Source organism: Pseudopipra pipra, chromosome 8 (genome assembly GCF_036250125.1).
Source record: "Pseudopipra pipra isolate bDixPip1 chromosome 8, bDixPip1.hap1, whole genome shotgun sequence".
In the NCBI taxonomy this organism is placed as follows: Eukaryota; Metazoa; Chordata; class Aves; order Passeriformes; family Pipridae; genus Pseudopipra; species Pseudopipra pipra.
In genome coordinates, this window is record NC_087556.1 from 11,140,057 (window position 1) to 11,162,557 (window position 22,501).

General features: G+C 37.1%; 1 protein-coding gene across 3 annotated transcripts in view; it reads right to left on the reverse strand.

Annotated features, from left to right (window-relative positions):
- Window positions 1-5,362: 5,362 nt before the first annotated feature.
- SH2D4B (SH2 domain containing 4B) overlaps window positions 5,363-22,501 on the reverse strand; it is a 62,056-nt gene continuing 44,917 nt past the window's right edge. For all 3 annotated transcript variants that reach the window (XM_064662524.1, XM_064662526.1, XM_064662525.1), the window contains exons 7-8: window positions 8,965-9,185; window positions 5,363-5,598 (exon numbers count right to left, since the gene is read on the reverse strand). In XM_064662524.1, coding sequence (XP_064518594.1) covers window positions 5,506-5,598; window positions 8,965-9,185 — 314 coding nt within the window. In that variant the 3' untranslated portion in view covers window positions 5,363-5,505. The remainder of the gene's footprint in view (window positions 5,599-8,964; window positions 9,186-22,501) is intronic.

Consider the following 22,501-nt stretch of genomic DNA (forward strand, 5'->3'; position numbering starts at 1 on the left):
CTAAATGAGAAAACATTTTCTTGTTTTCAGTATTGATATTTCCTACAGGAGAGAAGTATAACCAAGGATAGCTTTATTCTTCATTGACTTTTTAATTGCTGTAAAAGTCACATTGAGAAGTTCATTATGCTTTATGTGGTAAGCAGTGTTTAGCATTTGTGTATCCTGACATGCATTATACATTTAAAAATTTTCTGCCATAAATATCCAACAGTACTACCTATTAACACTTGTCTAAGACAACTATGTCTGGTTTTCCTTTCAGGCAATCTATGTTCTATCAATTTGTGGAATCAGAGGTGCATTAAGATTGGCCATGTCTTCACGTGCACTGACCATCAATGATGACAATCATACAATCAGAAGGATTAACTTGCTGCAAACAAGATTTTGCAGCCACTCCTTGCTCTACACACCTATGCACAAAATATGTCTTTATCATGTGCTTGATCTGCATAGTTCTGTACCATTCCTGGGGCACTGTAATATTACTCATTGAACTCCCTTTGTGCCCTTTACATACCCAGTAGAAACACCTTCCTGTTGCTGCTGTGTAAAGAAAACAGTAACCACAGGTCTCAGCAATGGTCCTCTGAATACTAAGTGGGAAAAACACTGAATCTCACAGGAAATACTTCATTCAAGCTTTGCCTGTAAAATTACATGGAATTGTAAAATTACATGGAATAAAATAGCCCGGCCTCCTCTCTCTTTTCTCTCCATGGTTTTGAGCATATGACCTTCTCCCACACACAGTTCTCACTAAAACTGAGAACAGGGGAGAAAAGGCAGGTAAACTTTAAAGGAAACATTAACATGCTGAGTGTTTTCTTTGTACATAGATCAAAAGAACATGATTAGGACCAAACTCTGTGTCCAGTCTCTTTTGATGTTATTTCTCCTCCATAGGAAAAATCACTTCTTGATATATAATAAAGATACCAAAGAATGTTACCTTCATTTAAAACTATGGAATGAATTCCAAGAGCAAAAAAACCCAACTCATTGAAGGCTCCAGCCTAGAAGAAAATTTGCATTAGCTATGGGCCATCATGTAAATATACTAGCTACAGGATTAATCACTAGCAGTAAACAAATATTTGAAGAGAAGGCTTCACACAGCACTTGCATGGCAAGAAATTAGCTATAAAAATCAATTATGCATCATTATCACCAGACAGTATGCATCCAGGAGATTCATCTCAGGAAACACAAACCAAGCATCTGGTCAAGTGCAAACACCTCATTTTGCAATTTATAGCCCAGCCAGGGACACATCATTCACAGAGGTCACTTACCTTATCCTCTTGGGAAGGGAAAAAGGAATCTTAAAGCAAAGGCATAATGAAACAGTAAAGAAAGTCAGTCCTTGAAAATCACTGAAAAATAAACTCTAAGCTGTGAATAATGCAAACAAATTTATTCATATAAAGGAAGAGAAAAGCTTCTCCTACTGTGAACTGCCACATTCTGCTCAAGATGAGGTTTCTATTGTGGCTTTCTGTAAAGGGAAGAATTTAGGCTGCAGTGAAGAGTGGATTAACTCCATTAGTGCTCTACATTCACGCTTGTGGTGACCAAGGGAAAACTGAGCAGAAGTGGATCCCTAGTTCACACAAAATTAAATTCTTTTACTGTAGTCAGTTTATTGATCCTGCTTCACTTCAGCAATGGAATAGGTTTTATTAATTCAATTCAAAGTGATTGAAATCTAGTGGAAGTTCTCACTCTGAATCAGGTCTTTGGAAAGACTTTCTACTCAGTAAGCCTGAAACTAAATCTCTGTTATAAAAAAAAAAAAAAATTAGGTATTTGTTTCTTGAGGCAGATGCTATCTCCTTTTGCTTAATACTTGTTCAGGACAATAGGGTTTTAGTACTTCAAATAATAATCCAGGACAACTATTATAAAACTAACATATAAATACTCATACTACATCATTATTTCATTAATAATGAGGTAATAGACTGGCATCTATGTTCTTTGAGTAGCTTTGAAAATCTCCACGATTGCTGTCCATTTCTTTGCTTGGTTTTTGTTCTTTTTTAGAGAAGAGAGCAGTATTAAATTGGAGATGTCTATGTACAATAACAGATTAAAACAAAATTCAAAAGAACAGATGGATCTGTGGATCCAGGAAGAAGCAAGAACAAATCCTCAAGAGATGCTTTTTCAAAGATACCTTCAAACAAGCTTGGGACCTTGTGTGTCATTGGTGTGAAACAGACATGAGAAAACTTCAATTCATTTAAGTTTTCCTTCTTGCTGTAGCATTTTTCCTTATGAAACACAATTACCACGGTAGGTCTCTCAGTGTATTCCCAACGGTCTCATCAACAAGAAATAGTGACAGGAAATCTTACAATGAAAATCCATAACATGCACCTCTTATGACTCAACAACAGGTACCACTAGAAAGGAGGTTAAAAAGCAAGATTGGAAGGTCATCGTGTGATGAAATATAGGCAGCAATTGCAGACAAGGAAATGGCAGCATTATGAACATATTTTTACCCAATGATGAACAGCTTCAGATAGCACTACATGTAGAGGCAGAGTGAAGCAGATGCAGCATTCAAGGCTGCAGTACAGACCAGCCCAACTATTAAGATTCAAGAGTGTAAAATCTAGCTCCAAGGCAGATTGTTAGCTCAAAGATGAAATCTTGCAGAGAGAGCAGTGCCCAGTCTTCCTCCCAGAGTAGAAAAAAAAAAAAAAAATCCAAAATGCTTTCAAAGCAATGGGATAAGCACATTTTCCCCTTTCTTATTTTCTTAATTTTCCATATTTACTCCGGCTTTTCCTTCTATTCTTCCTATTAACTGGCTTACCTTTTCATAGTCCACTTATTTTCTGGAAGGCAGCAAGAAGCATCTGTTAGCTTAGAAAAGATCTCATGCTTGTACTTCACTCAAATATATTGGAAACAGCTGCACATTTCTACCAAGGAAAGCTTTTGTTTTTCTTAATTTCTGCTACCTACAATCTCCTTTTGTTTCCCTCAAAATTTACCTTCAGTTAAGTGCACTGTATTTCCTTGCTGCTGCTGCTCCTGGGTATATATTGTTGAGTTTTTCTTTACTGTAACTCTATGAATTGACTGGCTATTTTTCATTAATTTTGCAGGGCTATGGAGAAAAAAAAAGCAATTTCTTTACTTTAGAATTCTGCCATTTATTAGCATAATAAAACTCTCAAGAAATTGCAGTTTTCTACATAATATCATGTGCAGAGGAACTTACAAGGGCTTTATTTTTAAAGCTAGATAAAACTTAGAATGAGAAATGGATGGAATTCAGATAGAAAAATTTAGAAAATTAGAATTTAGGGAATGTGCTCTGAAGTGACAATGATGATGCTGTTCTGATTTTAATCACATCACAAGAGGCCACATAAGCTAGAGCTGGTATTTCCAATCCTTCTTAATGGCTAAACAAAACACAAGCAGGTGCTGGGAAGTGTGACACTAGAAATAGATAGATGTATTATTTTCAGTTTCTGAATGTGAATTCCATGTGGAACGAGTTCTTCAATATTGTGTCTATAAATATTCACAGAATTGTGTACCATGGGTTGAGTAAGCTTCCAAAAACTTTGTGATTAGCATGTCTTCTAGCATGCCTAGCACCTTTTCCAAAGAGAAGGTGGCATTTTATGGTGGGGGTTTTTTTGTTGTTCTTGGTTTGTTTGCTTGTGGGGGTTTTTTTTAAGTTCATAAAGGCAAAACACCAGTCTGCAAAGATGCCTAGGTGTCTAAATACCACATTAATTGTTCAGTACCACCTCTGGACCCTTGTCCTACACAGCCAGCTGCTGCTTTCTGGCCTCAGGGTAAGTCTATGGATACCTTAACTTTAAAAGTCCCTTCCCATTCTCCTTCAAAGTAGGGATCCAGTTGTTCTGTGATGGAACATGTGCAGACGTGAATAATTCCAGGCCAAGGTGATTCTAGAGATGCCTTTTATAGATGGAACAAGTGCAGAGCTGGTTTCTCAGAGGAAGCATCTGGTAGGTAGTGAGGCTCTTTGGAAAAATTAACCACGAAGTTACAGTAACACATATGGATTGGTCCACATTACACCTCAAAATACACATCACGTATGAAAAGCACAGAGAAACTGCCTATTAAAGTCACAGCTTTGACACTATCCAACAGGTACACATCTACTTCCCTCACCTTCCACTTCACTCTTGAAACAAATCAGTTACATGCAAAACTGTCACAACCCTGTTATTTGAAATATTGCCCTGCAAAATGAATGCCTGGAGCTGAAAAAATCCCACTTCTATATTCAGCAGTTTCTATCTGGCCATTCATGGGAACGGAGCACAGGAAGGTAATAGGAACAGGTTTGCAGGTCTCTCACTCCATTTTCTGAATTGACTGCCCTAGTGGTGTCCAGTCCTGCAATGAAACAATGCAGGACTACATCTATACCATGTGACAGCCCAGAGTGCAAGAATGGTTGAGACACAAATTTCAAGAGGACAAATTAACTACTGTGATGATATTTTATTATATTTATAGTCCGCAAGCTAAGCAACTACTCCACAGATCTCAGCTCCTGGTCTATTTACATGGGGTTAATACATATAGCAAATGCATGAGGAACACATTATGTGCATCTTTTTTAAACATAAAATAGCATGATGATAATGTAATTAGTTGTACCTTTTCTATGTACAAATATACCAGCCCACTATCACTTATAACTCAGCTAAGGAAAATACCTAGTCCTACAGCAAAGTAAAGCTAGAAATGTCCAGTGTGTCTCTTGCACATCTAAAAGTAGAAAACATGACAAGGACAGTGAGAGAATTGCAGCAAGTCAAACTGTTTTCTTTAGAATAAACTGACCACTTACTGTACAGGAGTAAAGTTTCTTCCAAGGCTGCTGGACTGCATGAAATTGTAAATATAATGTGTATGACCTTGTTCTGTCTCCGCTATGAGGAATTTTGTAGGCCTGAATTCAAAAGCATAATGCCAAGTTTCAAGCTACACCTACCTATCTAAGCAATCACAAACTGCAGAAGGATGTTTTAAGGCTACTTCTCTTGTTATCAGAAGTGCACCACCAAGTAATGAGATTGTCAACAAAACCTGACAAACCTTGCTTTGGAAAAAAGAATCCGTTCACCAACACTGATACTTCACACAGTACTCTATGAAGAGTTCCTGGCCGTGCTTCTTGCTGCATCAGACATGAAAAAATTAGGATAGGAAGGTAGCATTCAGTGCAATTGGCCACAATACCTTGAAATTTTTCTGGGAGTAGTTCTCTTTAGTAATTTGTTGGTAATTTCTCACCTTTCACTTGCTTGCAACATGAATAATAATGATAAATCAGATGCAAAACAGGAATAGTTTAGGCCTTCTTTTGAGGATACTTTTTGGCCACAAGACCAGTGGCTTTGGAAGTTTGTTAAATACTTTCAATGTTTACTTTTGTAGCTATTTATTACTACAGTCATCCAGAATGCGTCCCTGTTAGTCCTGGATCAGTTATTCAAATAAAGGACTATAGTCTGGTGGATTCTTCTGCTGTCCACATGGTTCCAGTAGTAGCTCCCCACCCGATGATGTGATGATTTCTTCCTGGAAAGATAAAACCAATCAAAATATCAAAGATCTAAGCCTTCCCTATCTTCTAATAGCAATAAAGACCATCACTCCACTGTCACTGGCAACCAATTATGAATAAACACTTGATAAAATAATTACAGATCAGAAAAGGGATCCTATCAACTAATCATTTTCTTCAGGCTTTGTTTATCTTGTACTTATGCTGGTAGTAACCTGTGCTACTGTCAAATAATGCAATCAGTGTATGCAAGAGGCTGAGGTTTGTACTACTTGCAAGTTGCTACACTACTTAGGAAAACAGGCTACAGATGCCCATAAAGGATGTTCTCATGGGTTAATTTAACAGACATATGCCAGTCTTCCTATGCTATTTCCACAGTCATTCCACAGGTTGAAAGAAGCTTCCCTGGGCAGACAGAGCAAGAGTTCAACGTTGACTGCTCACACACAACACGAACAACTTTCTGACTGATTACAGAAATGTGAGACATTAACCTTACTAGGATGAAGACAGTCTTTACAAATAGCACCTATTCTCATTAATTAAATACTCACATGCCAAGTGTGTATTTCCAGTAACTGATTACCAATTCACTTACTGTAAAAGTAGATAACCTGGTCCTTGCATTTATTCCTATTGTCCATTTTTGGTTTTGTAGAAGTTTAAGATTTATAGATGCACCAAAATGAGCCAGGATCCAGACATGGTATTGACTAAAATAGCAACCCTTCATATGAACATTTAGATCCAAGTTATGGATCTATATATGGGCCTAACATGTTCAAAAGCTATCTAGTTTCTATTGAAATTCAATGCAAATTTGGTGCCTGATTTCTTCAAAACGCATGCAGGCTTCCAGTTGTCATTCCTTCCCAGTCACTACATCAGACTAAGTTCAGAAAGTTACTACCCAAACTAAATGATTTTCAGAATCAAAGAACCATAGAAGCATTTAGGTTGGAAAAGACTCCAAGATCACTGAGTCTAACCTTTGATGGATCACCACCTTTTGTCAACTAGATAAGATTATGAGGAAGTAAATGCAAATATTTAGCAATTATCTTTGAGATTTTATTGCTGCTTTCCACACAGTATTTAAATGAAAATAATAAAAAGAGAAGATTCACAGTGGCACTTTATTCTGTAAGGTTTGTTCTTTCAGCTAGTGGTTACCACTTGTGTCTGTCAGCTGAGTTGCATGAATGACCTGTTCTTATTTTCTTTAATCAAAATGAAGCAAAATGAATCAACAAGTATAAGCAAGTAAAAAATTAATTATAATAGTCCTGCTCATTTTGCTTGAAAGTGAAAAAGACCCTCAAAGAGAAGTCCATGCAACCCATGGGGTGGGAAAGTATACTCTTGACAAAAATAGTCCTGAAGAAAGCAGCATTTTCCCCAAATGATACAGCAATAACTGCAAGAGAAAGTGTGCCCAGAGCACAACCATTTACATACAGATTGCTTAGTTGGTTACCAGAAGACTTTGGGACTCTTGACAGTGTACTTCACCAGAAAGAGCAGGAAGAAAAGCTTCAAAGAAAACCACGTGACAGACAGGATGATGCCTCCTGAAGGGATTGCCAAAGAGACCGATTTAATATAGCTATAAGCTAGACAGTTAAGAGAATTGTGTGTTGACATTAAAGATGAACCAGTTTCTCTGATAGCCTTCCTACAGGGGCAGCTATTAACTATTATCAGGGGACACCTAAGAAAGTGTTGTTTTTTTGTTTTAATGGCAGGAACTAAAAGTCATTCTGCTTCTGACAAGTGTTCTACTGCTGTCTGTAAATAGATGTGTCTCTAATACACTGATTGCTTAGCATGAGCTGTGATGAAAATACAGGAACGTGGCTGGAGCAGAGCTGGTTGGAATTGGTTGTCACCGTCACCCCTCTACAGGAGCAGAGAGGATACTACATGAGCGAGAGGTCCTACATCCAGCACCTGACAATCTGCATTTGAGGTGTTGCATATCTGCTTTTCTTTCCCTGATAAGCCTCTGGTTTGACTCTTTCCAGTTGTACTGGGTCTGGCTAGAGTAGAGTTAACTTTCTTCACAGCAGCCTCTCCTGAATTGAGATGTTGTGTTTTGAATTTGTGGCTAAGACAGTATTGATAACACACCATGGTTCTGGCCATTGCTGATCAGTTCTTACACAGCATCAAGGCTCTCTTTTTCCTACTTGGGCCCTTCTGGCAGAGTAGGCTGGAAATAAGGGAGAATCAAGGAGGGGACACAGTCCTGCTGGTTGACTCAAACTGGCCAAAAGGATATTCCATATCATATAATGTCATGCTCAGCAATAAAAACTGAGGCAGAGGAAGAAGAAGGGATCAGGGGATTTTGGCTTCCAAGGTGGCCATTGAGAGAAGATTTCATCAAATTAGGGGAGGACGTATTTTTTAGTCAAACGGGACACCTACTATAACCCCATGTGGAAATACAACTTGTGCACATGTAATAGTGATCTGTGAGGGGACATTAAGACAACACCAAACAGATGTTGCAAACTAGGTAAGGTAAAAAAAAAGATTTAAAAGAGGGGGAATTTAGAAGAAAAATAACCTTTGTGAGGCTGAACACTTCAAAAATAAAAAGCTGTGAAGAAAAGGAGGAGTAAAAAATGTATAAAAATACTTAGAGACAAGAGTGAGAAAAGGATAAAAAAGGGAAAAGAGAGGATGAAGAGAAATTATAAGGGTGGGTAAGAAAAAAGCAATTAAAACTGATGAAGATGGAGAGAGATACAAGATCATGAAAACAACTTATGCTATCAGAACAGTGTTACTGTTTAGTTACAGTCTGGCAACAGGAAACAAAAGTCAGAGGCAAAGTAATTCAAACCCACGTAAAGTCGAGTAGTAAATTACTCTTGTAAGATTGCTTTGGGTAATAAGGAGTGACCCTTAATATGTCCCTAAAAGGGAACCCCTCCATGTTCTCTTCACCCTCTTTACTGCAGGGCCCTGCTCCCTTGCTTTTGCACATTACAGCCCTCACATCAGACAAATGCTGAAATTTCATTGAAAGGCCTTTCTATGGCATTTCCAATCCAATTTTCCACAGGAAAAAAACTGAAAAAGCATTAGCTCTGTGAGCCTTTATTAGTCCATTTGTAGCCAAGGAGAGCATGTGTTGTATAAGAGGACACAAATACATGCTGAAGCATTTTAAAGAAGGAGAAAAGCCTTCTGATTAACTGCAACAAGAGACACACACTATGAACGTTACAACTAGGCTTAGTGCAGAATATTCTTTTCCCCACTATGGCCATTATTATTTTCCAGTGTGGTTTCAAATTACGCAGCTCCTCGTTAAATTATTAATTCGTTCCACTCAGCTATTGATCTCTACCTAGCACAAGTGTTACCTTGTGAAAATCGATCAGATCTGTGAGTGTTGCGTGTCGGTTTGGATCTACCCCCAAGAAGCTGTAGAAATCCCCTGAAGCATCCACCAGGAAATGCTTGAAGCCACTTTGCTGGCGATAAGACAACGCGTAGCCCCAGATTTTCTCACTGACTCGCACCAGGAATGTGCCTTCAGACTTATTCATCAACAACTCTTCTGCCTCCTGACGGCTGATAATACCTGGTAAAAAAACCCAAACTATAGTTATGCAGGTAACAAGTCTGCCAGAGGCAACCAAACGCAACAAATACAGAGCAGTGGTGAAATTAAAGTGGTGTCACTTCTGAAGACTGAAATGTTTACATTCAGGAGTAGAAGTAATGGAGATAATATTTATGCTATTTGCTTCTGAAGGATAGCTATAAGATGGAGTCTGGTGGGATAAGCTTTTTAATTCTGTGATTAAGAATTTTTTTTCCCATCCTTACTGCTTTTCCAAAGAAAGTGCATGAATGCAACTGGCCTATCAGACCAGAGAATTCTGTACGGACCATTTAAGCAGATTAGGATGTTTTGGCATTGCAATTTAAATTTGCAATACATTGCTGGTAATTGCAATTATATTACAGGTTTTTGGACTGTTACCTTACAAGTATTTTATAGGTCCTAAAGAAGGAACATAAAGCAAGTGCCAGGAGAAAAAGTATTTGTCTGCTTTTCTACACACACATATCCATAGATGCACACAGATAAACTGGAGCACAAAGAAATCAAATCCTGCTCATAAACATGGATATGTTAGATTACTTATTCACAGGCTTGCATTTCTAGGAAACATTGTCACAGAGGAAAACAAGAAACAAAGATCATTCTGCATTTCCTTCTGGGACCTTTTAGGTTTAATAGCAGAGTAATAATCTCCTCCAGTTAAAAACTGTAGCTGTGAGCTAAAAGAGTCCCTACACAAAGAAAAGATTGAATATTGTATTTGTTGACCAGAAGTGATTTCATCTTTATAATTCATAGTGAAAAATAATGACCTATGCACCTTGCTCTACAACAAGAGAAGACAAAATTAGTTGGGGCTTCTTGCAGTATGTGTCATCCTGTGGTCACTTTCTCTGTAAGCTAGTTTACCTCTCTGGACAAGTTCAATCAGGAAAAAAATTTTCTCCCTGTACCCTGGTCACCAAGCAGTTGATTTATAGGTGAATTTATTCCTTTATTGCATGACAAACTTATTTGCCAGGCTGAAAGTATCACAAATTCAGATTTTCAGAGTCTACTTTAAGTAAATTAATTTCTTTTACAGTTTTACTTGATGCAATGGGGCTCAGAGGTCCCTACTGAAATGTCCTCAGTACTAAGAAGAAACATACACACATATAATTTGCTGAATGACTCTCATTTCTATGTTCTGAAGGATACTACAGCATCTGTGCACCACACATGCGAAACAGGCAGTAAACATGCAAACATAAGCATTTGTTTAGAAACAGCATGTAACTGCTCAGCCAACAGTGGCAATTGCTGCACTTTGTAAAATTAAAAATAGTTTTATTGAAAGTATTCCAAGATGATTTGTTAAAAATTCCTGAACTCTGTTCAGATAAAAAGATAGTACCAATATGAATCCATACTATACAGCATATTATGTGAAGCTGTATCACTAGACAACAGTATCAGGTGCCATGTGCCAAGAATTACACAAAAATTGATTCTGAAATCACAGAATTTGTTAACCCAGTCTTCACTCAAATTGGCCTAATTTAAATATACATGAAAGGTTTTATTAGTGATTATGGTGCCTATTTCCTTGACAAATCTCTGCTGGAAATGAACGTAGATGAGCCCCACTAACAAGCCCAGAGCGTTCAATAACAGGAAAGAATAAACAGTCCCATCACCAGCAAATACTGCATTCATTACAATAATCAATATTTATACTGTAATTCCAGATTGAAACCATACTAGTAATTTTTGGCATAGGAACTGGGTGCTGTTACCTGTTCTCTAAGCAGTGTCAGAACTGTTATGCAGCCTGGATAGGGAATGAGGTGGCCTAGATAATTTAGCCTCTATGAATACAGAGGATTTGTAAAAGAAGGGAGCTGTAAAAAAGTAGAGGTTTTATTATAGAGTGGACATTATTCCTAGGATATTTCTAGGGTTTGAATGACCATCACTATCAAGCATATAATATGAAATTCATTTACCATCGATTAGTTTAATAGTAAACAATCTGTTTTCATTTTACAATAGTAAACTCCTACCAGTGGAGTTAAGACACTGCAGGCTTCCACATGATGTTAATCTTCTTTGCCAGACCTTATTTTTGTTCTGGGCACTTTATATCACTGAGTAGGTAAGTAATGCTACATTGCTCACAGCCAAGTTCTTTTTTTGTTTTAATTTTCTTTTCTACTAAAAATGACGTAATAAATTATCAGCCTGATGCTTTCTTTCCTTTCTCTCTTCTGCTTCTGTTAACAGCCCATGAGGAACCATCTCTCCCTACCATCTCCTCCCTCTTCTTGCCTGCCAGTTACTTTATTTGTCTCTAGTTCAATTCTTCAGTGGGTGATTATTACAGCAATGAAAGTCTCCCTCTACCCTTTGAAAAACATTATCCTGTTCTCAAGACAACTGGAAAAAGAGTGGCACTGTTCACTTCTGAGACAGCTGTAGAGATAGACAACATCTCTGAAAATCCTACATGAACATTTGAAATCGTTTTGGGTAAAATCATGAAACTTTGGTTTCCCAAAGCTCCAGTAAGAGGTTTAGATTCACAGATGCTCTTATTTGTGTTAGTTAGGATATTAATTAGAAATATTATCTAGAAAAGAAAGCAGTGATGCTTTGAAAACTAATTTTGCCCTCATTTTCAATCTTGCTATATATTGTCTTATAAAACAAACCAAAACCAAAAACAAATGAACAAAACAAAAAAAAAAGGAAAAACTGCAACATCTTCACTTGGTTTAAAGCAACACTGCGTCAAACAGTAATCTTTTCACATAAATCATTTAAATAAATATCTCACAATGAATTGATCTATCATCAGTATCATCATTTTAACTCATCATTTGGCCAAACCCCAGCATATTTGGACAGCAGCTACTCCACTGAAACACATCTTCTACCTGTCATGCCAAAGAATTTCTCTCAGATGTACAAACTGCTGTTGTCTGTAACAAACCATAAAGGAGCAGCGGGGTTTTGGCTGAGAGAGGATCAAAGGTGTAAATAACTCCTCTCAAAAGCATGGAAACCCTATCAGTTGGCTTGAGTTTTAGCCCCCTGCCCCCAGATTCACTGCATCTATCACATTACATGCATCTACCTCTCCACTTTTAACATTCTAGTTTTGCAATGCTTGTAGATATTAACATTTTGAATTCTTAGCTAAAGGATAACATTTTGTAAGACAGTTATTTCGAATCATGGGATATTCATCATCAACTGACATGTTCCCAATTAACAGCCTCATTTATAAGATACGGGGCCTATAACAAACATTTTTAGATTTTAGGCATGTCTTACCATCTTTGTTGTAATTATGTTCTTTTCACTGCCACCAATCTTCCAAAAAGGAAAAAGAACATCCTAATATTTAGGGTGTATTAGGCTCACATGGGAACTGGAGGGTTCATTATGAATTTAGTGAGCACAGCTAAGAAGTCTTGATGCTGCCTTCCAATTTTACAGCAGTCTCAATAGCAGAAAATGCTATTCTGTAATATTATGCAATGACAATTCAGCTTCCCACTCTTCCTTCAGCATTATCCTCCATACATCCTTGAGTGAAACTCAGGAGGTGAAATACACAACTATTTGCTACAAGAATGCCATAACAACCCTGAATCCAAACTAGAAAAGCTGATGAACTTTACCAACAAGGCAAGACTAAAATTATTTTTTCATTATTATACAGATTAAGTTACATCATATCCATCGTTGTAATCTACCAGTGGTCTAATGTACCATATGTAATAATAATGTCTAAATATACAGATAATTTGGCTTTTAATGGTCAGTATATTTTAATATACAAATGTGCATTCATATATGTCAAGAGGCTGGCTAAGATTAGAGGGACAGCATGTTCAAACACAGCCCAGAAGCCCTCATTTACCCTCCTGCAATAGAAGGTACCTGCTCAGACAATGTTTTCTCTTCTCGTATTTTTTCATTAGCTTGATCTCAAACACTCTATTGCATGAGGTTTTATTCACAGAGAAAAAGTGTCACAAATACTGGCATGAATAAACGAGAGCAATGTAATGAGAGCAATCATGCCAAAAGTGCTTCCATGACCATTATGAAAAGCCTTTGCAAATCATGCAAAATTGATTTGTTGAACAATTATGAATATTCACATGTAATCAATGAAGAAGAAAGAGATTCATCCTGTTTATACAACTTAAGACATCTAAGGGCAGCATGTGATTTAGGTAACTAATCAGGATCCAAAGCAGAGGGAAGCCAATACCAGCATCTCTTTTGTTTCAAAGGGGATTAGATCAAAGCCCATATGAATACAAATATTCCTGGCAATCATTGCATGAATGACTTGCATGCTAAAGGTTATACAGACACATAGAGCAAGTGTAAACACAAAATAAATGAGTAAACACGAGGAATTATGAAAAATTAGCAGGTAACTCCTCAATAATGTAAAGGACTATATTTGCTTAATTATACAGGCAGATCTAGTCAGTAATTTGAAAGATAGTGATAAAACAGCCACAAGGGTTAAAAGGATCAATTTGCTAAGCATCAGTCAATCCCCTCCATTTTTTTGAGCTGAAAAACTGAGCTAGACAGACATACTACTCTATCTCATTTGGAATAAATCATTTCCCAGTGGCAAAAGATCAAATTTCAAAAAAAATTCCAAATCAACTTTCTCTCTCCAGGACTTAGTTTAAGAGTCAAATGTTGGATTACACTTCACTGTTGAAAAAAAAAGAGAAAAAAAAAGAGGAAAAAAAAAGCTGAAATAAATTTCAGAAAAGAACACTACAAAAGCCTGAAAACAACTTTGTATAGAACATATTTTAGGTTCTTGGGCATTCTGAATCAAAACAAAAAAGTTCTGATTTGAGGAAAGGAAAATACCTCATGGGTTTTTCTCCCTACTTCACTATAATTTAAAAAATCATGTAGTTGGAAAATCAAACTTACTTGGGATCAAAATCTGAATAAAAGAAATCAGTTTTGAAAGAAATAACCAGAAAAGTAAACAGAAATTCAGAAGGGATTGATTCAGCTGCAGCCAGTGTGGTTTCTGAAGAGCTCAGAGCCTGTGTTAACAAGCCAGCATTAACACAAACCATGGTCAGGAGGAGCAAGAACAGCTTCTAAGAACTAATCTGTGAACCTAATGGAGGGGGCAGAGTTTTCAGAGCGCACAGAATATGAAGACAGACATGAGGAATAAACACAAGGAGAGATGGAATCCGAAGCTGGAGAACTAAGGTTTAGAATAAATCTGACCTTTTTGAGATCCCATAACAAGGTGGGGCAATAAAGACATGGAACAAATACTCAAATGCATGACACTACCAACCATCTCTGGTCTAGGAGAAGGCGAAAAATTCAGCTCCTTCAACCACTCAGAAAGATCAAAAGCATAAAAGCAGGGAAGATGAAGTGATTGCTTCTCTGCAGTGCAAGAACTAGAGCACAGCTATAGTGTATGCTCTCAAGGAAATGAAGTCTCTACATCACTCAAAACAAGTTTCCTCAGGCTGACTTTTTCAATTCTCTCCCACAGGTACAATTCTGTATGTGGACTCTTAAACTGACTGAACACACTTAAGGTTGTTCATTGGGTAGGACACCATCAATCTATAAAACTGTGGTGTCTAGACTGAATACTTTAGGTTATCCTTAGGATTAACAATGTCACATATAATTTAAAGAATGCTGTTATCAGTTATGGTGGTTTATGGAATGAGTTGTGACTAAAATAGTCAAAGGATAACATACATATTTAGGTCACACCTTATCATTTGTCTGGTATTTCCAGCAGGAGTAGCATGCAGAATTAAATACATGCACAAATATTTGCAGCAATAAGATCTTACAGTGTACTACTCTATTAAAGAGGTTTCATCCTCTCCTTCCTTTTAGTCACAATACTTTTTTGGACAGTGCCACAAAACAAAGAGTGAAAGAAGAGATCAATAGCATTGTGTGAGAAAAGCTGTAGCTGAGTGGTAACAATAGCTCTACCTCTGCTATTTCAGAATAAAAGCAATAAAGGCGAAAAAAGTGAAGCAAGGGAGTAAATCAAAGACTTCTGATAATAGAAACAAAGCTGTTGAAGCTATTCACCATCTGCTGTTAAGGCAGGATAAACTCACATGGGACTAGATCTTCAAAAGATTTGTTTCCATTTAGGCATTGAAATAAATGGCCAGGCTTAAAAAAAAAAACACAACAACAAAACAACAAAAATCCAATAAAAACCCAAACAAAAACCCAGCACAATGACTGGTGGGGTTTTTTGGTTTGGGTTTTTTTTTGTTGTTTTGTTTTTGTTTTTTGGGGGGGGTTGTTGTGGATTTTTTATTTTTTTTCAAAACCATTTTTTCACAGCCACAAGTGTCATGACAAGAGTCCAAGAGCCCAGGGCTGCCCAATTCCTGTGGAATGCTAGTAGGAATGCAATTATTTCGTGCTGTGCTGTATGATGGTAAGCTAAGTCCTAGTAATATTTATAGATATTGATAATAGAGAAACTATGTTCAATGGGTCACAAAAATCAAAACCTAAAATATGGGTAAATAAAATCTTCCTATCTGCATAGAACTGCAATGGAAGGCAAAGCTGGGATGCATTTAGAAATCACCAGGTAAAATCCACATGTCAAATACACTGGCTATATCACATGGGCTAATTGAGTACTCAGGGGTCATTGGGGCCATCCTCCTCTGAGCTACACAGGCCAAGTGAAGTGACACTTCTTAGGGACCCTCTGGTGAAAGCTTTCTTTGCTCCACATTGACAACCTTGTGTACAATCACAGGAGTCATGCATGCAGTAAAACATACCTAAGATGGAGATAAATCTGTCCTGTTGAAAGGTGAGCAGGAGTCCATTACCCATTCTTCACCATTCCTCTCCTTTGGAACCATCCTGCTACATGTGTCATACTCAGAATTGGGAAACAACACATCAGTGAAACTCAGCTCCCTCCCCAGTGAACCTTGCTCAGTATAGAAAATGTGGTCTGAGCTACACACAGACACGTGTAGAAAATCAAGGCCCAGAGGAATATGTTTCTGATGGTAAGAGATCCCTTTAGGCAGGAGTGAGGCACACTGATAATGCATCATGCCCTAAACAAGCTCTCCTTGAGGGTGCACAGGACTATCTCGAGTCTCTATACACAAGAGAAATTTATCAAGGAAAAGTATCATAGGTAAAAATATATACACCTCATTTTGTTTGGGGGTGGAGGGAGGGGTTGTGGGGTTTTTTGGTTGGTTGGTTTTGCTTTTTGTTATAATGTGGATTCAGCTGTCTGTTCTGTCAGGGTACTGCAGTTCTTAGAACAAAGAAAACTCAGATCTCAGATGCTTTCTTAATTCCCTAAGAATGAGATTCTTTAAAGCAATTAAAAACCTACTGAAATTCTGAAAGAAATGGGTGCCTTACTCCCCTGGGAATCTTCAAAAATCACATCTAAATGAGTAATGCAGTTATAATGAGTATTTTTCTTCAGGTTTACAGAAAATCAGGTGTGCTACATCCACTGTTGCCAGTCTGGTTCAGTTAATTCCCTATGCACTCTGCAGAAAATATACCTCCTAACTGTCTCCTTTAAAGTTCATTCTACATCCAAACTATCAAATACTGTAAAACCCCTTTATACAGACTGTCAAAATGTTTACACCTTATTCACCAGCAAGCAGTGCAGCACATAAAAGAAAGGCGTTGGCATTACTTGTCTGAATTCACCACTGTATAATAAAGCTGTAAATTTTTCTGTTAATGTCTCCTCAAAGCCTAGTGTTGGTTTCTTTCCTTCCTTCCTTTCACATCAGCCTACAGAATGCATTAGCTGGGAGGAAAACAATTTAATCTCTTCTTTTTGTACATTATTAATTGCACATATCAGAAGAAAAAAGGTAGCACAAAGTACCTTTAACTTTTTACCTCATATATATTTTTTCTTTAGATATAGGCTGTTCTGACCTGAAATTCCTGCATTAATCCTCTGCTATTATCCTTTAATTTTTCTGAGTGTTCTCTTCTTGTCTAAACAGCTTCTGAAAAGAAGCTCATGTTAAAAAATGGAAGAGTTAACCATTCCATTTTCAGTGGTTTCTTAAACTAAATTATCTGTGTGCAGTTTACTCTCCATGATCAGCAAACTGACAGAAATGATGGGTGAAGAATATTTCATTTTTTATTGTTTTCACCATTGGATCACTATTGTGTTTCAAAGTTGGAAGCCTCTATGTTCTAGTGAAGTCAATTGAAGATCAACAACAACAGGGGGGTTGGGTGTTTCATTTTGTTTCTCTTTGGCTGGTTTTTTTTTTTTAAATCAGTAAGTACTCCCAGGCCTATATAAACATTCTAGGCATTTCCTTCAAACAGCACGGAAAATAAGTGTATTCATGAGGATGTCTCCAACCTTGAGAAAATATCAGTACACTGATCCAAATAGGGAACTTTTTTAAAATATTATTCCCATAGGATGCATTCACCTTCTTACAATACAGATGGGATTGAATTTTTATTTCTATTATGTATGAAGAATATAGTAAACTATCCAGACTATCAATAAACTTCTGTGATGGGTGTGTGATGTGACACATGCAAAGTAGATATTAAGACCTTTCTGTATCTTCTTCTGAAACACGAAAATTTGCCTAATCAGTAAAGCAAACAGTAATACCTCATGAGAGCCTGACAGGGATAGAAATTGTACAGTGGTGTAATAAAAACAGAGCAAAGAAGCTGATCTATGCTCTTCTCCTGGCTCAGCAAAGAAAAACACATCTGTTCTGGTACAATAGTCACTGGCATTGTGATTTGTGTGAAAATTGAAAAGCGTGGCAGCTTTTTTAGAAGGTTAGTGGCCAGTATTCACCATCATTTCTCCAGGCAGACAAAATGTTTGCATTCATTCAGTCTTGGTCTTGCAGGCAACAGAGTACAAAGAATGGGAAATCCTAGCTTGGGGGCATCTTCTGCAAGCACTTCACTTGTTTCTATTACTCACCTTGTTACTTCTCATCTATATTCTCAAATTTTGCTGAATTTGAAAATGAGAGAGAAAAAATCTTCTAGTCTGCAAATTGTAGCTAAATCAAGGAAAAAGATGAGAAAGGTGATATGTGAAAGGAGAGGAGGGGAGACGAAAAGCCCTCCTGGGATGTATTTATGTTCTCATAACTCCAGCCATCGTTAAGTTCACATTTCTCCTAAATACTTCGGAGGGCAACATGGATGTGAACAGGCATGGAAGACTGAGCTTCTACCAAACCAATGCACAAAACACAACAAAGCCCAGAGGGAGACTTTTGTTTACTCTGGATTTCTGCAAAAAGGCAAACTAGAAGAATTAGTTAAAAAGGAGTCTTTAAAAGGAACCTTTTAAAGGAGTCTCTTAGTAGAACCTTCCTGGCTTTGTACGACCCATTGCAAGGCGACACTGCCAGGTGACACTCCAGAGGGAACACATGGACCAAAGACAGGAATAGTGCACAGAATAGCACAACTGCTAAAGAGCCTTGGCTGGGATGACATTCCTGCAGAGACAGGGTTTCAAAGAGCCTGGCTGATGGGAAGTTGCTGTAGGAGAGCTGGGAAGTACAGTTCTAAACACACAGAAACTGAGGAAAGTCCGTGAAATTGGGGGTAATTGTTTCTTGAATCAGAGGCTCCTTTAAAAAAGAATTTAAATAAAATTATTTGCAATTCAAAATCATCAATCACTGGACACTGTAAGCACTGAAGGTATTACAGTCACAACTGAGTGCCAGCTCTCTGACTTGCCATGCAAGCTGCATTTGGGACCTAAAACTCTACACACCTGCTCACTGAGCATGTGTAAATGTTACCATTTCCCACTTTCTGCAAATGGAAGACAAGTATGAAAAACTGCAAATGTTAAAACTACTGTCAGTCTCAGGGATTGGTTTTTTGAAAAAAACATGTCTCATCAGATTTTTATCAGCTTCTATCATTTTTCCATCATGTAATTAAGTGCAAAAAATACAGAGAAATTAAGAAATCAGGCCCTTATCCACACAGACTGAACTGAGAGAACCAGCTGCCAAAGAGCTTTCTAATAATAACAGTAATAAATTACTGAACATTGTAATGTGCTCTGATTTTATATCAAAAGGAATGAATAAGACAGCAACCTTAAGTCCTAGTATAGTTCCCCATGCCACTATTGCCATAGTTGTAAATGGCTATGAAACAAAGTCACTGGATTTACTAAATGAAGAAAAAGAATGAATTTCTTAAAAAATAGGAAGCTACTGGCAAATATCATCAAGCCAAGTGAGAAGCAGCAAAATGAACAAGAATATTCTGAAATCATGGAGGTTACATGATGCAGAGACCAAGTATAAAAAGACAAACAAAAACAAGGCAGATGTACCTATATCACCACATTTTATGGGTATTCTTGCTTTTATCAGATCATCTCCAAGAACCATACAAAAAAACCCAAACCAAAATAAAACAGCAGGGGAAAACAGTGCATTCAGTTGTGAGCCAAATTATAAAAAGCATGTCATTCTTAATGGTTAAAACATAATAATTAATTTAAAAAAATATAAGAAATTCTCAGGCATTCTTTCCTTCTCAACATTACCATACATCTTGCCAATGTGTCTGGTATTAAAGCAGTATAATGTCTTCATTATAAAAACAAAGACTGTTTAAAAATATCTTCAATATATATTTTGGTTGGTCCCATTTTTTAAAAAATTAAGATAAGGCCCAACACTTCAAATTTGAATTTAGAAACTCGATTTACTGTCTTTATCAGAGGGTTGACATATTTTATTTGGGTATCAGAGCACAACCAAAAATACAGATTATGGCTTCAGGCAAACGGGATATATACCCTCATCCTATTTAGAAAAAAGTTTAAAAAAATGAGATGTACTGAATGAAAGCACATTTTAGAGCACCTGAAGAACAATTATCATGTTAGTGTTTATAAAAAGGAAAGCAACTGGACTGGCTTTAGACTAGCAGATGGATCCAAATAATTTTCTATACAATTCAGATTTTCTACATGATGCATCTCTGAATGAATACTTAAAATACTTTCCATAAAGGCAATTAATTTGCCTTTATGGAAAACATAAAGGCAAACCTAAAACAAACAAGCCTCACAATTACTACTCTGAAAGAGAGGGGTAAGATTTTGACCTGAGTAAGGCCTATTAGACGTTCAAAATCCACTTGTACATAAACTGAAACCCAAATCTCTCCAAGCACATCCATGCTTAGTAAGTCTTATGCAAATGTCAAATTTCTGTGAACAGAGCTCTTGAATAGTGTAACCCAAAATGCACAGCTGGGTGGGAAAGGTTTTGTAATTTTACTGGTTAACAGAGAAGTGATAGCTAAAACATGACAAGTGGGTCATGTTTTGAGCGTTAGGAAGGTTCAGTACACTGGGAATGCATTAGGAATACAATTTCATTAATTTAGTAGTCTCACTGTAAGAGCATTTGCCCAGTCAAGGGACACTGAAATGTCTACAAGTTAATTGAGTTCCATGGTAGTAAACAAAATATTACATTACAGCCCCTGACGAGCTGCTAATTTGCTAGAATTGCTCATGTTTTCTACTGGCCTTTTTATATTCATACCGATTTGTAGCTATGTTATTTTAATTTCAATTTGCTTTTTATCTGAGTATATGCAAGTTAGATTTCGATCCTTCATTGCATCCAACAACACTCATCAAACCTCTAGTTCAACCTCCAGCAACCAGAGCTGACTTTTAGACTCTGGAGTCCCTTCTACATCAGCCCAGAAAAGCAGCCCAAGGATCATTTGGGTGGGGAAGGAATAGAATGGCATCGTCACAGAAGGCAGTGAGCTCCAGCTTCTCTCTTCCCATGATATGTCTCCTTGCAACTTATGACACAGCTGAGGGCTTCTGTATGCTCCCAGCATGAAACTATTAATTTCAGGAAAAAAGTAGACTATTGTCATAAATTGGGTCGACAGTTCATAGCCACTTTGACACCTGAGTATTGTGAATATACCGAGTAGATGCCAGCTGATAATGGCAACTATACAGTTCTCCAACTGGCTCTGCAATCACCAGAGAAATTTGTGGGTATAAGATATGAAAACTTTCAGCAGGCTTTAATGGTAACGTTCTTGACTGTGAATTAGACAGAAGAAAAACAATGGAATGCATTCTCAGGTTGGTCTTAAATAATAAAAAACCTTCTCTTTTTCTTTTTACCAAAATACAGCCCACAATCAAAAATCTGATCAACCCCTCTCATTTTTATAATTAAATTAATAGAATGCAAAAAGTACAAAACAAGGACATGTGTACAACCACATACACATGACCATAATGGTCTTCAAAAGCACATATATCTTCCAGTTCACCTAGAACACTATAATCTCATGGGTGTTGAAGAAGCTGTCAAGATAAATTTTCCATAAACTTAAATGACAGCTGCACTAGTAAGTCACAGTGTCAGCAGAGCTCTCTCAACAGAAGGAGAAAAATAAAAGTCACAGTTGACATGGAGCCCTAGAATTCAAATTTTACAGCTGAGTGTTACTGCAGATAACTAGGCAGAAAATAATACTGTGTTCTTTGCTTTTCATGCTTTTCTTACAGGTGAAGGAAAATGTTTTTTTCCTTAAATATATTCCCTTTGTGTAAGGTTTAAGAATGCATAGATTTTTTTAGGTACACTAACAGTCAAATCTCAAATCTATTTACATCCATGAGAAGCTTCCAGATGACAACACTGGGCTCATAAGAAATCTTCCTACATGATTTTTAATCAAGTAATCATTAGAACTTTCATTGCTAAAAGGGATACAAATTTAAATCATGGTGTATCTGAAGTATTTTCCCATATTCAGGTTAAAACAGGAATTCCAGATAGATTTCTACAAAGCACTTTCTGTACATGCTTAAGAACGTACACTTCTTTATCTAGATCAAAGAAAAATAAATCTATAGATAATATTGATAATTAATTTTTCTTCTCGCACATTTGGCTAAATTTGGGAACTTTAGGCTAACTTTGTTAATTGCAGTGCTTTCCAGCTGCTTGCAATGTTCTTGCATATTGATTTAGTGCATTGTTCCTCAGGAGGAAAGCTTACCTTTAATCACTCAATAAAGGGAAGCAGACACTGAAGCACTGTTGAAAGTCAAATGAGAACAACACTGGGACAGTAAAAACTTCACGTCTAATGAGCGCCAGTATAATAACCACATGCAGCTCTGACAGGGATCCAGTTCTGGACATCCTCTGGGGTTTGACACAGTTCTCAGTTAAGCCACTAAAAACCAGCCACTA